The 10,981-nt window shown below is 48.5% G+C and overlaps 1 protein-coding gene across 2 annotated transcripts; it reads right to left on the bottom strand.

Moving 5' to 3' along the window:
- Positions 1-194: 194 nt before the first annotated feature.
- Positions 195-10,950, bottom strand: LOC148655382 (uncharacterized). Of its 2 annotated transcripts, none has more exons than XM_088646002.1 (10): positions 10,798-10,950; positions 9,203-9,420; positions 8,279-8,438; positions 7,662-7,806; positions 6,628-6,775; positions 5,443-5,563; positions 4,810-4,906; positions 4,376-4,478; positions 3,343-3,463; positions 195-1,708 (listed from the first exon to the last, which is right to left on the bottom strand). In XM_088646002.1, exons 1-10 carry the CDS (start codon positions 10,829-10,831, stop codon positions 1,647-1,649), a joined length of 1,209 nt encoding a protein of 402 aa, XP_088502128.1. In that variant the 5' UTR covers positions 10,832-10,950; the 3' UTR covers positions 195-1,646. The 2 variants fall into 2 exon arrangements, with proteins under 2 accessions (XP_088502128.1, XP_088502127.1); XM_088646001.1 differs by having other exon boundaries at positions 9,203-9,430; positions 10,799-10,939.
- Between the last annotated feature and the right edge of the window lie 31 nt (positions 10,951-10,981).

Raw genomic sequence — 10,981 nt, 5'->3', positions numbered from 1 at the left:
TGTGCCCTTGGATGGACTGGTGTCCTGTCCAGGGTGTACCCTGCCTTTTGCAGTGGTTAGAACATGGATGGATGGATGGATGAAATTGTTAGATAATGCCAAGTAAAATTACACGTAAGTCTTATTTTGTTCATGCAAAATATCTATATAAATGAGTTTCATACCCATACTAGGACAAAGAACAAGCTATTAAGTTCCATCATGGCTGAATATTTTATTAAAATTGGAGTGCATAATTGGAACAGATCATAGCGAAACTTAAGGAGGGCTACAAAACATAGTTCACAAAGCATCTTACAATCAGAGGTGACAATAAAACTCTTACAAAACCAAATGGCAATTCATCTACAGTATATGCCATAATACATGATTGAGGAGTCCCACCGGAAAACCTGTTCCAGGCAAAGCTGAGAAAATATGAAGCACACTGGAAGTATACTGTAGATGTGCTCTGTTCAGAACATCATTCAAGCTCAAGTACAGATTTAAAACAAAGTCAGGCACAATTTCAGTCCAGATTAATTTGATCTTAATTGAAATGAGGATGATATGGCTTCAGTAATGCATCCTGAGGTTTAATGCTCATTACATCTGCATTTTAGTCATTTAACGAATGCTAATATCATTTAACTAAGAAGTGAGGGAAGCTGTCAAGCTGAAGCAGGTGGCCTTCTGGGAGCTACCGGCAGGTGAGAGAGGTCACTGGAGCGAAGGCTCGGGCAGGGGAGGACTTTGGAGAGGCCATGGAGAAGGACTATCGATGGCCTCGAGGATGTTCGGGCCTGGGCAGGGGCAGGGGAAGGGGTGACCTCGTCCGGGCTGTGCTAGGCAGGGCCGGGGCAGTACTGACCTCTCCTGGGGAGACTGTTGAGCGGTGGAAGGAACACTCTGAGGGAGTCCTCCACCTGGTGGACACGCCCTCCTAGCAGGAGGTGGTGACAGACAGACCTGGTGCAAAGCTCTCGGCTTACCAGTGGATCTACATCCCCGTCCTCACCGGTGGTCACGAGCTGTGGGTACGAGATCGCGGATACAAGCGGCAGAAATGAGGCTTCTCCGCAGGGCTGCTGGGATGACTCTCCGCGACAGGGTGAGGAGCTGGGCAATCCGGGAGAGCCTCGGAGCAGAGCCCCTGCTCCCCCAGATCGAAGGTCAGCTGTTCCGGGCACGTCCCACTGGGCGGAGACCCCACGGGAGACCCAGGACACGCTGGAGGGACTATATCTCTCGGCTGGCTTGGGATCGCCTGGAATCTCTCGCTGGGGACAGGGGAGTCTGGGCTGGTCCACTCGGCCTGCTGCAACCGCGACCCTCACTAGGAAAAGCGGAGTGATGATGGATGGATGGATTTAACTAATGCATTCCTGCGCTGCATAAAACCTCAGAAAACGTTTCTTTTATTTCTTGGCAGTTTGTGGATGAAAATACGAAAGCGATCAGAACACACAGTCAGGCAGGTGGTATTAACATCTGAGCAAAGAGACGGCAGATTAAAATACATTGCAATTGTATGCTGAACTGATCGCTGCACACCTGTCTGAAACAACATGGCAGTGACAGGTACAGTACAGGTAGGTCATGGTTTGTAAACAAACGAGTCAAATGGCAGTTGATCCACATCCAGTCTGGGATCTCTTGTTTCTCCGCTACATCAGACTCCTTCGGATTCTCCGTTTCTTTGTGGATGTCAGATTGGTCTGTGTCATGTCTGCGTGAAGGGACAAGTCAGCTAGTAAGGATAGTCCAAAAACAAATTACATTCAAGCCAAAAAAACTACCACAGCTAGTGAACATAGCTCATGACTAAACGTTTTGTATGCAGTGAGCTACCTCTGTATTCGCTGTATAATGCAAAAGCCTAAGAACGGAAGGCAGAGGGGCCTGACTCTGGTCCTGCAGGCCTGGAGTGTCTGCAGGTCTTCCTCCCGGATCGGCTCTGCCAGCGCTGGGAGACGGGGAGCCTGCAGCCCTCGCTTTCCTCTGCAACTCAGCCCAGGCCTGCGAGAAGCTGCATTCTGCCCCGGTCCACTCAGACTCGCTTGGGGCAGATTTCCTCACCCCCCTTCGTCCAATTAACCCCTCTGTTTCTACGCTGGCCAGCAGCCATATCACCCTGCAACTCACAACTGGCAGCCCCACTGGAGCTCAGCAGGTGTGAGCCTGGTCAGTACCTGGATGGGAGACCTCCTGGGAAAAACTAAGGTTGCTGCTGGAAGAGGTGTTAGTGGGGCCAGCAGGGGGCGCTCACCCTGCGGCTCATGTGGGTCCTAATGCCCCAGTATAGTGACGGGGACACTATACTGTAAACAGGCGCCGTCCTTCGGATGAGACATAAAACCGAGTTCCTGACTCTCTGTGGTCATTAAAAATCCCAGGGTGTTTCTCGAAAAGAGTAGGGGTGTAACCCCGGCATCCTGGCCAAATTTCCCCATCGGCTGTTATCAATCATGGCCTCCTAACAATCCCCCTCTGTGAATTGGCTTCATTACTCTGCTCTCCTCCCCACTGAGAGCTGATGTGTGGGGAGCGTTCTGGCGCACTATGGCTGCCGTCGCATCATCCAGGTGGGGCTGCACATTGGTGGTGGTGGAGGGGATCCCCATTACCTGTAAAGCGCTTTGAGTGGAGTGTCCAGAAAAAGCGCTATATAAGTGTAGCAATTATTATATTATTATTATTATTACGCTGGTTTGCCACTGGTGTGGTGCTCTGTCATTGAGCTGCTTCCAAGACTATGATAGCACGCTTAGCAGTTCTGACCTGTGTCCCCAACGTTTTCTCTGCCTGAAGAATTCCAAGCCTGTCCAGTACCTGATCCGCCCGATTATATGAGTCTCCTGCCGAGCACCTGTCCAGTGGCCCCACGATCTCCACCGGTTTCCCTCACAGCAGCGCAGCCTCCCAGTCTGCTCCTGCCCTGAACACTGCGTTCGCCATCAGACCAGCCCTGCTCTCAGCACTGCTGTTGAGTCCGTATCTCAGCCCCCACCCCCTTGCCCACCTCCGTCACTCTCCGTCCTGCCTCTGAGCTCCGCCAGGAATCGGAGATCACCCAGTGTTTGGATGAGCAGCCTGTCGGCAAGACGCGGCTGGCTCTTCCAGCGGGCCACGTCATGACAAGTTCTTCATGTTTTAAGAGACACTGTTATTGGCTAAACTGGACCAAATAATGAATGTCTAGCTGCTCGGGCACTGCTGCTCATAAGAGAACTGGAGGCTCTGCAGACACACCAGGCCTGCAGGGGAAGAGTTGGACTGCACTGATATAACAGAAGGAAACATGCATCACCTGCAGAATGAAAACATGTTTTAAAAGATGTGTGTGATGTACGTATACTGTACCTGAAAAGTTCAAAGAGTACTGGAATCCTCCAGCTTGGAAATTCATGGATCCAACTTGGTTGCGCTGAAACTGGGCTTCTATATCTGCACTTGAGACTGAACACTCAGAGTTGGTACCACTCTAAAGAACACAAAAAGAAATGTGAGTGCAGCTTACCACTTATCACTTACAAGTGATTTTAAATAGCAGAGATCTTTTTAAAGGTATTAGAAAGACTGATACAGTACACTGTATCTGATCAGACATCCAGTATAAGATATGGTTGTAAGCAAACCCTGTTTGCTAACGATACCTCCACCCAGTAAGAGGGAGCAGTCTGAGATAGCAAGCTTCTGTATGAATGAAAAGTAAAATGCAGTTCAGTTCTCTGCAAAACGCCTCTTTGTTTGTAGCTTTTCAGCAGTTTGAAATGGAGACTGTGACTGAGGACAAGCCCGTGATCTACATCTCCTTCCAATAAGGTTTTTCTTGCTTACCTTTTCTGTAATACAGTACATAATTAAATTCAAACTCAGATACTAAAGGATTGTCCTGGATAATCCCTCGCTCTGTGAACAACTATATGAGTTTTTGTTTATATGAGATGTAGTATTTCCTATTACCTAGGATAGTACCTAATGCTTACGCATTTGCTAAAGACCGTAATGATGCAACTACTGTACTGTATCATAAATAAGCAATAAATGAGCATGAGTGTTATTGTTTCCTACCATTTATTTATGCATCAGTTTTAAATGACTTTACACACAATACTGGAATAATTAACCAGGGGTGCTATTGCTTTCATACTTCAGCACCGTTCTGTGCTGTATTAAGGTGCCGTTTGGGTGTTTGAAGGGATATTATTTTAGTTCAGGATCTAATTGGAAATCATAAATGGGAAGTAAAGGGAATTTAATTTCCGTTATACCAGTTTTCGAGGAATGAGCTAAGCTCCCACAATGAGGAATTACCGTATACTTAAACTGCAGGCTTTAAGGCTCGCGTAATCACCAAAAACAAATGCTGTGTCACAGCCCCACGGCCACCTACTCTGTGCTTGAAGTTGTACCATCTTCCACTGTCCCCCTCGAACTGCCAGACTGGGGTGGTGCTCCTTGGAGACACCCGCAGCTGCTGGAGAGAGGATTCCAGGCTGCAGGACGGCCAAAATCAGATTTATTTGCAGCATTTTCTAATGACAGTTCAAAAACAATTAAAAAAGAAAATGTTTTTTTTGCAAAATAAACAAAGCAGATGTACAGTAGGGGGAATATCTAGAATCACATCTCCATGCTGCTTTACTAAACTCACTTGAAAAGGGACATATCTGTTCCTTTCGCATTCCTGAACTGCATAATATCACCCCCGACGAGTTCCGATATGTAGGCATTTTCAGAAGCTGTTTATTGCTATTAAAAATGCATCTCTAAACATTTAAATAAGGCCTTAAGTCAGTCCATCCTCCCAGTTGCAAAAATTCTTACCTTTTATTTTTCTTTCCCTTTTTTGGTGGGAGTATAAACTGTGGCCGTCTGACTATACGCCTCTTATGGCCAGTTGCCATGTTCACCTGCTTCATTTCTGTGTGAAATAAAACACAGGAGTGTGTCTGTGACAGACGTCAGATACCGGACATTGGGAGGCCACACCTCACTCACTGTAAAGTAATTAAAGTTTCAAAACATCAGATAATTCATTTAGATAATTCATGGCATTGTGTAAGGATCAGTTCATGGTAGGAAAAGACACTTCATCGTCCAGTTTAACATATCCGGCCAGTGCGATCCACTTTTTTGTAAACTGGTATTTTGTACTCTTTTGGAATTTACAGATTGACAAAAACAATGGCTTGTGAACTAGCAGATTGATCTGATTAAGAAAACCACTTTCTGATTTTTAAAAATCCAACCAACGTTCTTCTATATCTCTGTTTTATAGCAATTATTAAAGGACACAAGTAGAAACTACGTGGAAGTGCTTTTAAAACAGAAGGCACTACTTTACCCAAAGGGTTGTGGGAGTATGGAACAAACTACCCTTGTTCAAACTACCTGCATGGCCTCCTCTCACTTGCAACCTTCTCATCTCTGAAATGAGTTTCCGCGCGTGTGGCATACCTCTGAAATCGATTTCGTACTTCGTCTGACCGCATGTGAACGTGAAAGATCGTCCCGGCTTCTTCTGGAACTCTTTTTCGATTCTAGAGCTCTTCACCGGAGCAGACTTGCCTTTCGGACCCTGCGAGAGACAGACTGCTTGCTTTCTGTCATAGAGCTTCCCCTGGACACAACATGACATTCACCAGGCCACAAGCACCAGGCGCCCTTATTTAACAGGGGGCATCCCTAAATGTGTGGAGCACTTAAAACAACACTCTGTTTATTTTGTTTTCTGGACATAGCCTTATCTAATAACATAAAAAAAGCATTTCCATCCATCCATTTTCTAACTGCTTTATTCAATTCAAGACTGTGGGAGAGCTGGAGCCGATCCCAGCCTATCCCAGCAAGCAGCTGGTGCAGGGCAGAGCACACCCTGGACGAGACATCAGCACATCACAAGAAAGCCCTTCCTCTATGTGTTTTTTTCCCACAGTACGCACAGTCTCTTACACTCTCCTAGCAGATGAAGTGAGGCAAAGAATGAATAATGTTAGAAAAGATTCTGCTTTCCGGGTGTAATACTGCAGCAGTTACAATAGGAAACAGGCTTCTGAAGCTGAAGGCTGCGTCCAGGCGAGGGTAAGTGGCCAGTGGTCAGCCAGGTCAGCCAGAAAAAATAAAATTCAAATTAAGCACAGAATCGGGAACTCTGTGAAAGTATGGGCGAGAGTGAGAGTTCCCACGATTTGTGATGTGATTCTGGCCCTTCCTGCTCACCAGTCACTATAGTGATTAATGTCATGGGACGTATGTGCAAAAAAGTACAGGTGACATTTCACCTCAGAAATATTCCAATGTTATCTGCATGCAGAGTTAGCAAGGAAGTTCCATTTATGGGCAAAACTGTCTTGAAGTGAAGAGCAATATTCCCATTGGATGAAAAGCGATGTCTTCACAAGCCTGCTTGTTTACAGTGTCACAGGGCCTGATGTTCTGTTGCCTCTTTCTAAATCACATAACATGGCTCTGTTCTGCGCAGACCTGGAAATGTTGTCTATTTTGTGCTGTAAAATGGAGGTTTTGCACTCTACTGTGTACATTTGACTTTTACTGTGGTTTGTCATGCGCTCATCAATTCCGATCATTTCTGATCCCGAAATATAAAAAGAGCGTTGCAGGTCCCCTTGAACCCCTCTCTACCTTTTCTCCATACAGCGTCCAGCCCTGTTTCCCGTGGCAGTACCAAAGCCAGCTTGTTGCCTCCTGACCAGCTCCATCGGGGCTTTTCCGTCGAACTTTGAGTTTTTTCTTCAACACCCTCATCTTGGTAAAGTCTATAGCCACCACCCTGCAGGAAGAACGCCGGGGTCAGACGCTCCTGGTCCAGATGTGAGCCCAGCAGCTCACTCCGGTAAGGCACAGCTCGGCCCCCGTTTCTCCGCAGTCTGTACACGTCTCTGTGCTTCACCTCACCTCCCCCACTCCACTGTGCTGTGCTACTCTGCTTTTACTTTCACACCCCTGCATAATGCAAGGATAGATTCCAACAACACTGGGACAACGACAGAGATTGCTTTTCCCCAAAGATCAGGGCTGTTCAATCCTACTGCTAGACAACTGGTCTATAGTAGTGAGGAGAGTTGTAATGGTGTCCAGTCCCGGTCCTGGAGGGTCAGTGTGTCTGTAGCAGGGCCGTCCAGTCCCGGCCCTGGAGGGCCAGTGTGTCTGTAGCAGGGCTGTCCAGTCCCGGTCCTGGAGGGTCAGTGTGTCTGTAGCAGGGCTGTCCAGTCCTGTTCCCGGAGGGCTGGTGTACTGTATCTCCAGGACTTCATTCCAGCTCAGGTTTTAACCACCTAAGTCAGGTGGTTACTAACTTAACTGCACAATTTGAACAGGTTCTCCCAGCTCTTCAGGTGCAGCTGTTTCGAATAGACCTGGAACACATGTGCCACCACTCCGGTCACACAGGACCAGGAACTGACACCTCTGACATACATGTCTCTGCCTCTGGAGAGTCTAGTATTGGAGGGCGGGAAGAACGGTGCTCTGGAAGCCTCTGCCAAGCTCTTTCCTGCGAGTCGAGGCACTGCAGCAGCCACTCACTACTGCACAATTGCATGACGCCGGTTGCTTCTGTATGTTAACCACTTGTATATATTCTTTCTGAAAAAGATCGACCATGGTTCCTGACCCCCTCCAAACTGTCCTGGCTTACTGCTGAGAGCTCCACTCACCCGAAAATCGTGTTGTACAGTTTGATGCCTCTGACGCTGGGGAGGGAGTACTGAGCCTCTATGACGTGGTCATTGGTGATATCAAGCCATCTCTCGCCACTGCTTATCTGCCACCTGTAGGGCCTGTCGCTGTCCCGCTCTGCGCCTGGGATGGAAACACAAAGACGTGGAAGAGCTCCGGCTCGCGGGACGCGCCCGCTCGGCAAGCAAGCATCGTTTCGTTCAGAACGGGCGCTACGCTGGGGAGCTGGGTCAGACGGATCTGGGACCGCACAGGACTGCGCCTGGAACAGACAGGGCCCTTCCCCAAGCGCCAAACAGAATAGGGCTCGCTCTACAGTAACGCCCAGTTGCCCCCTTGAAGGATCATTCAAAAAGCAAAGCGAGTGTAACAGAAATCCCAAAAGCACAATCAAACCACCAGTCATCCTGAATTAGACCACCACTATGATTTTTGTTTTTTAAACCCCATAGAGTTGACGGGCAGACTGAAGTTAACCCATCAGAGCGACACCAACCTGCAGTTTTAAGGTTTATTAATATGAGGCTCTGAGAGGGTCAATGTTAGTTGCTGGGTGTTACGGATGGGAGGATCGAGCGCATGGGGTGGCCAGTACCTTCGTCTGAGGAGGACTCTGATCTCGAAGCAGCAGCGTGTTTGAGATCACACTGGGAGCCGTTCCTGCAGCCCCCCTTCAAATAGTACTTGCAGATGTGCAGGTATGGGCACTTCTTCCCTTTGGTGCAGTGACCCTCATTGTAGTACCTGCACGGCTTCTTAACGAATAAATTAAAGAGAGGAACAGTTACAAGCTTTAATATAGAAAGTGCAATATTATAAGAAAATCAGCCCAGAAATATGACATGCCGCAATCATACCACATGCAATACACTGAATAATTTCATAAAGAGTTCTTCATGTCACTGCTTCGTGTTGTGCTTTGTGGAATTAAGAGAAACGATGACGTTTGTGAGGCTCTCCAGCTACACACACTTGGATCCACATTGCCTGTGAAGGTCCAGAACAGCGCCATAGAAGTGTTCTTGTTCTTCTTCGTCTTCATCTTCTTTTTCCCTGTCTGTGTCCACAGGGCTCCTCACACCACCAACACAGCCTCTACACTGTCTCTCTCTCCCTGCTTTTCGCGTGAGAACGTCTCTCACCGGCACCACCTGGGGCTCATAATCAAGAGGGGACCTCCCTTCGCTCGTTCCAGAGCCAGGCCACTGGCCGCACTCTTCTCATCTGTCATAACCTCAGAGAATTATACTCATATCTTACAGCTCGCCTTGTCTCGCCTTAGTGGAAGAGCCTGATTCTGCCCTGTCCCTCCACTCGGGTTGTAGACGCTCAAGCCCATGAAAAGGAAGTCCACAACCCCTACACTGGCACACGGGCTGTAACAGCACTCCCACCAGACTACACCGGGAGGGGTTTGACATTACTCTTTGCCATGCTGTGATGTGTGCTTCAGAGTCCTGCTGTTCCCAGCTGCAGGAGCACGTGGAAGAGCAGAAAAGCTTTTTCCTCTCCATCTCACCTTCTCTCTGGCGTCCTGGGGAGACGGTGTCGCCCCCTGCTGTTGCCCGGAGTCGTCGGCGCTCCGCCCCCCAGCGCCTGAGCCGTCGCTGCCTGACTCCCCGTCGCTGTCGTCGGTCTCGCTCAGGCCGTAGTCTTCGTCATCGCTGCCGTCTTCCTCGCTCTCGCTGCCAGAGGCCTGCTGCTGTGTCTCTGGGACGTCCTGGGCAGGAGCGGCCTCTGTCAGCGCGGGGCAGGACAGACAGACAGACACCAGAGCCGGTCAGGTATCAAACCCCTCTCGCTTTTCCAGGGGTCCCTCCTCTCACCTCTGACCTCTGACGACTTTGTGCAGCCGTTCAAAATCCCAAATCATAAGAACGCAGGAGAGGTCACAGACGAGAGGAGGCCTGTGAGGGGATAACTGATCCCAGGATCTCATCCAGCCATTTCTTGCAAGACACCAGGGTGTCGGCTTCAGCAGCATGGCCAGGCAGCTTGTTCCACGCTCCCACAACACTTAATGCAAAGAAGTGCCTCCTATGGTCAGTTGTAATTGCACTTCCACATGGTTCCCACCTGCGACCTCTGGCTCATGTTTCATTATCAGTGCCAAAGAGGTCCAACAGGGTGACTTTATCAAGCCCTTCGAGGAGTTGACTTTCTAGACACAGTGGTATTTGTTGAACGTGAATGGTAGCTGTATTTATTGTACGGAGGTCCCCTGAGCCAGCAGGAGCTGGACAGCTCGCCGTGCGCCGGGAAGGAGCTGTGTGAAGACTGGAAGTTTGCCGGTTCAAATCCCGCGGCCGGCAGAGGAATCCTACTCCGTTGGGCCCCTGAGCAAGGCCCTTCACCCCAACTGCTCCAGGGGCGCCGTACAATGGCAGACCCTGCGCTCTGACCCCAAGCTTCTCTCCCTGTCTGTGTGTCTGTGTCTCCATGGAGAAAAGCTGGGGTATGCGAAAAGACGAATTCCTAATGCAAGAAATTGTCTAGGGCTAATAAAGAAACATTATCATTATTATTACATTATCACGTTACACCTCGCAGACCAGACATTATCCCTTGAGTAAAAGTCCACGAGTGTGTTTTCATTCGCTCGCCCGACTCGGAAACTGGTTTATGAATAGTCACGAATGAGTCACGTCTCATAAACTTGTTTCCCAATATCGGGATTTTTTTTTCCGCGCCCATCCGCAGTTTCTTATAACGAATGACGTGAGCCTAAAAACTCTTAAAGAAGAAACGTCTGCTCTTGATGAATCGGGTTTTCTCGGTGTATTTTCTCACCGATGCATCACAGACCGGACTCCGGTTGTAAACAAGGCGACGGTGTGATGATTTTACTGAGAATCGCTGACATAAAATAGGGGAAAACGAGGGGTTTGACACTCAGCGGCTTTGGTAAAATAAAAACAAAACTCAAAGCAACTCCCTGTCAAAACAAAACACGATGAACAGGAAGATATTTCAAGTTTACATACTATATACGTTCAGTTTCTTTAAAAAAAAAAGTGATGTTATGTTTCATCCCAGTTTAAGAAGTAACAGCTGAAAACGGCATGCTGCTAATCTTAGAAAACGTGCAATCCTTGGAAATCGCCAGAGACTTACCAGCCAAAGCAGCACTGTCGGAGCTTGATGCCATGATCGCTAGACAACTGAGAGAAGGACGGAACCGCTGGCTCGTACAGACTGGGGCGCTTTCGGTTTCATTTCACCAGAAGCGGAGCTCTGCGTGCTGTTCACACCCACCTGAACTGCTGCATGCTGTCCTCAAGAGGAAACCGAAAACAGA

The sequence above is a fragment of the Lepisosteus platostomus genome, chromosome 9 (assembly GCF_059453375.1).
Source record: "Lepisosteus platostomus isolate fLepPlt1 chromosome 9, fLepPlt1.hap1, whole genome shotgun sequence".
In the NCBI taxonomy this organism is placed as follows: domain Eukaryota; kingdom Metazoa; phylum Chordata; class Actinopteri; order Semionotiformes; family Lepisosteidae; genus Lepisosteus; species Lepisosteus platostomus.
This window is presented reverse-complemented; position numbering and strand designations above follow the sequence as displayed.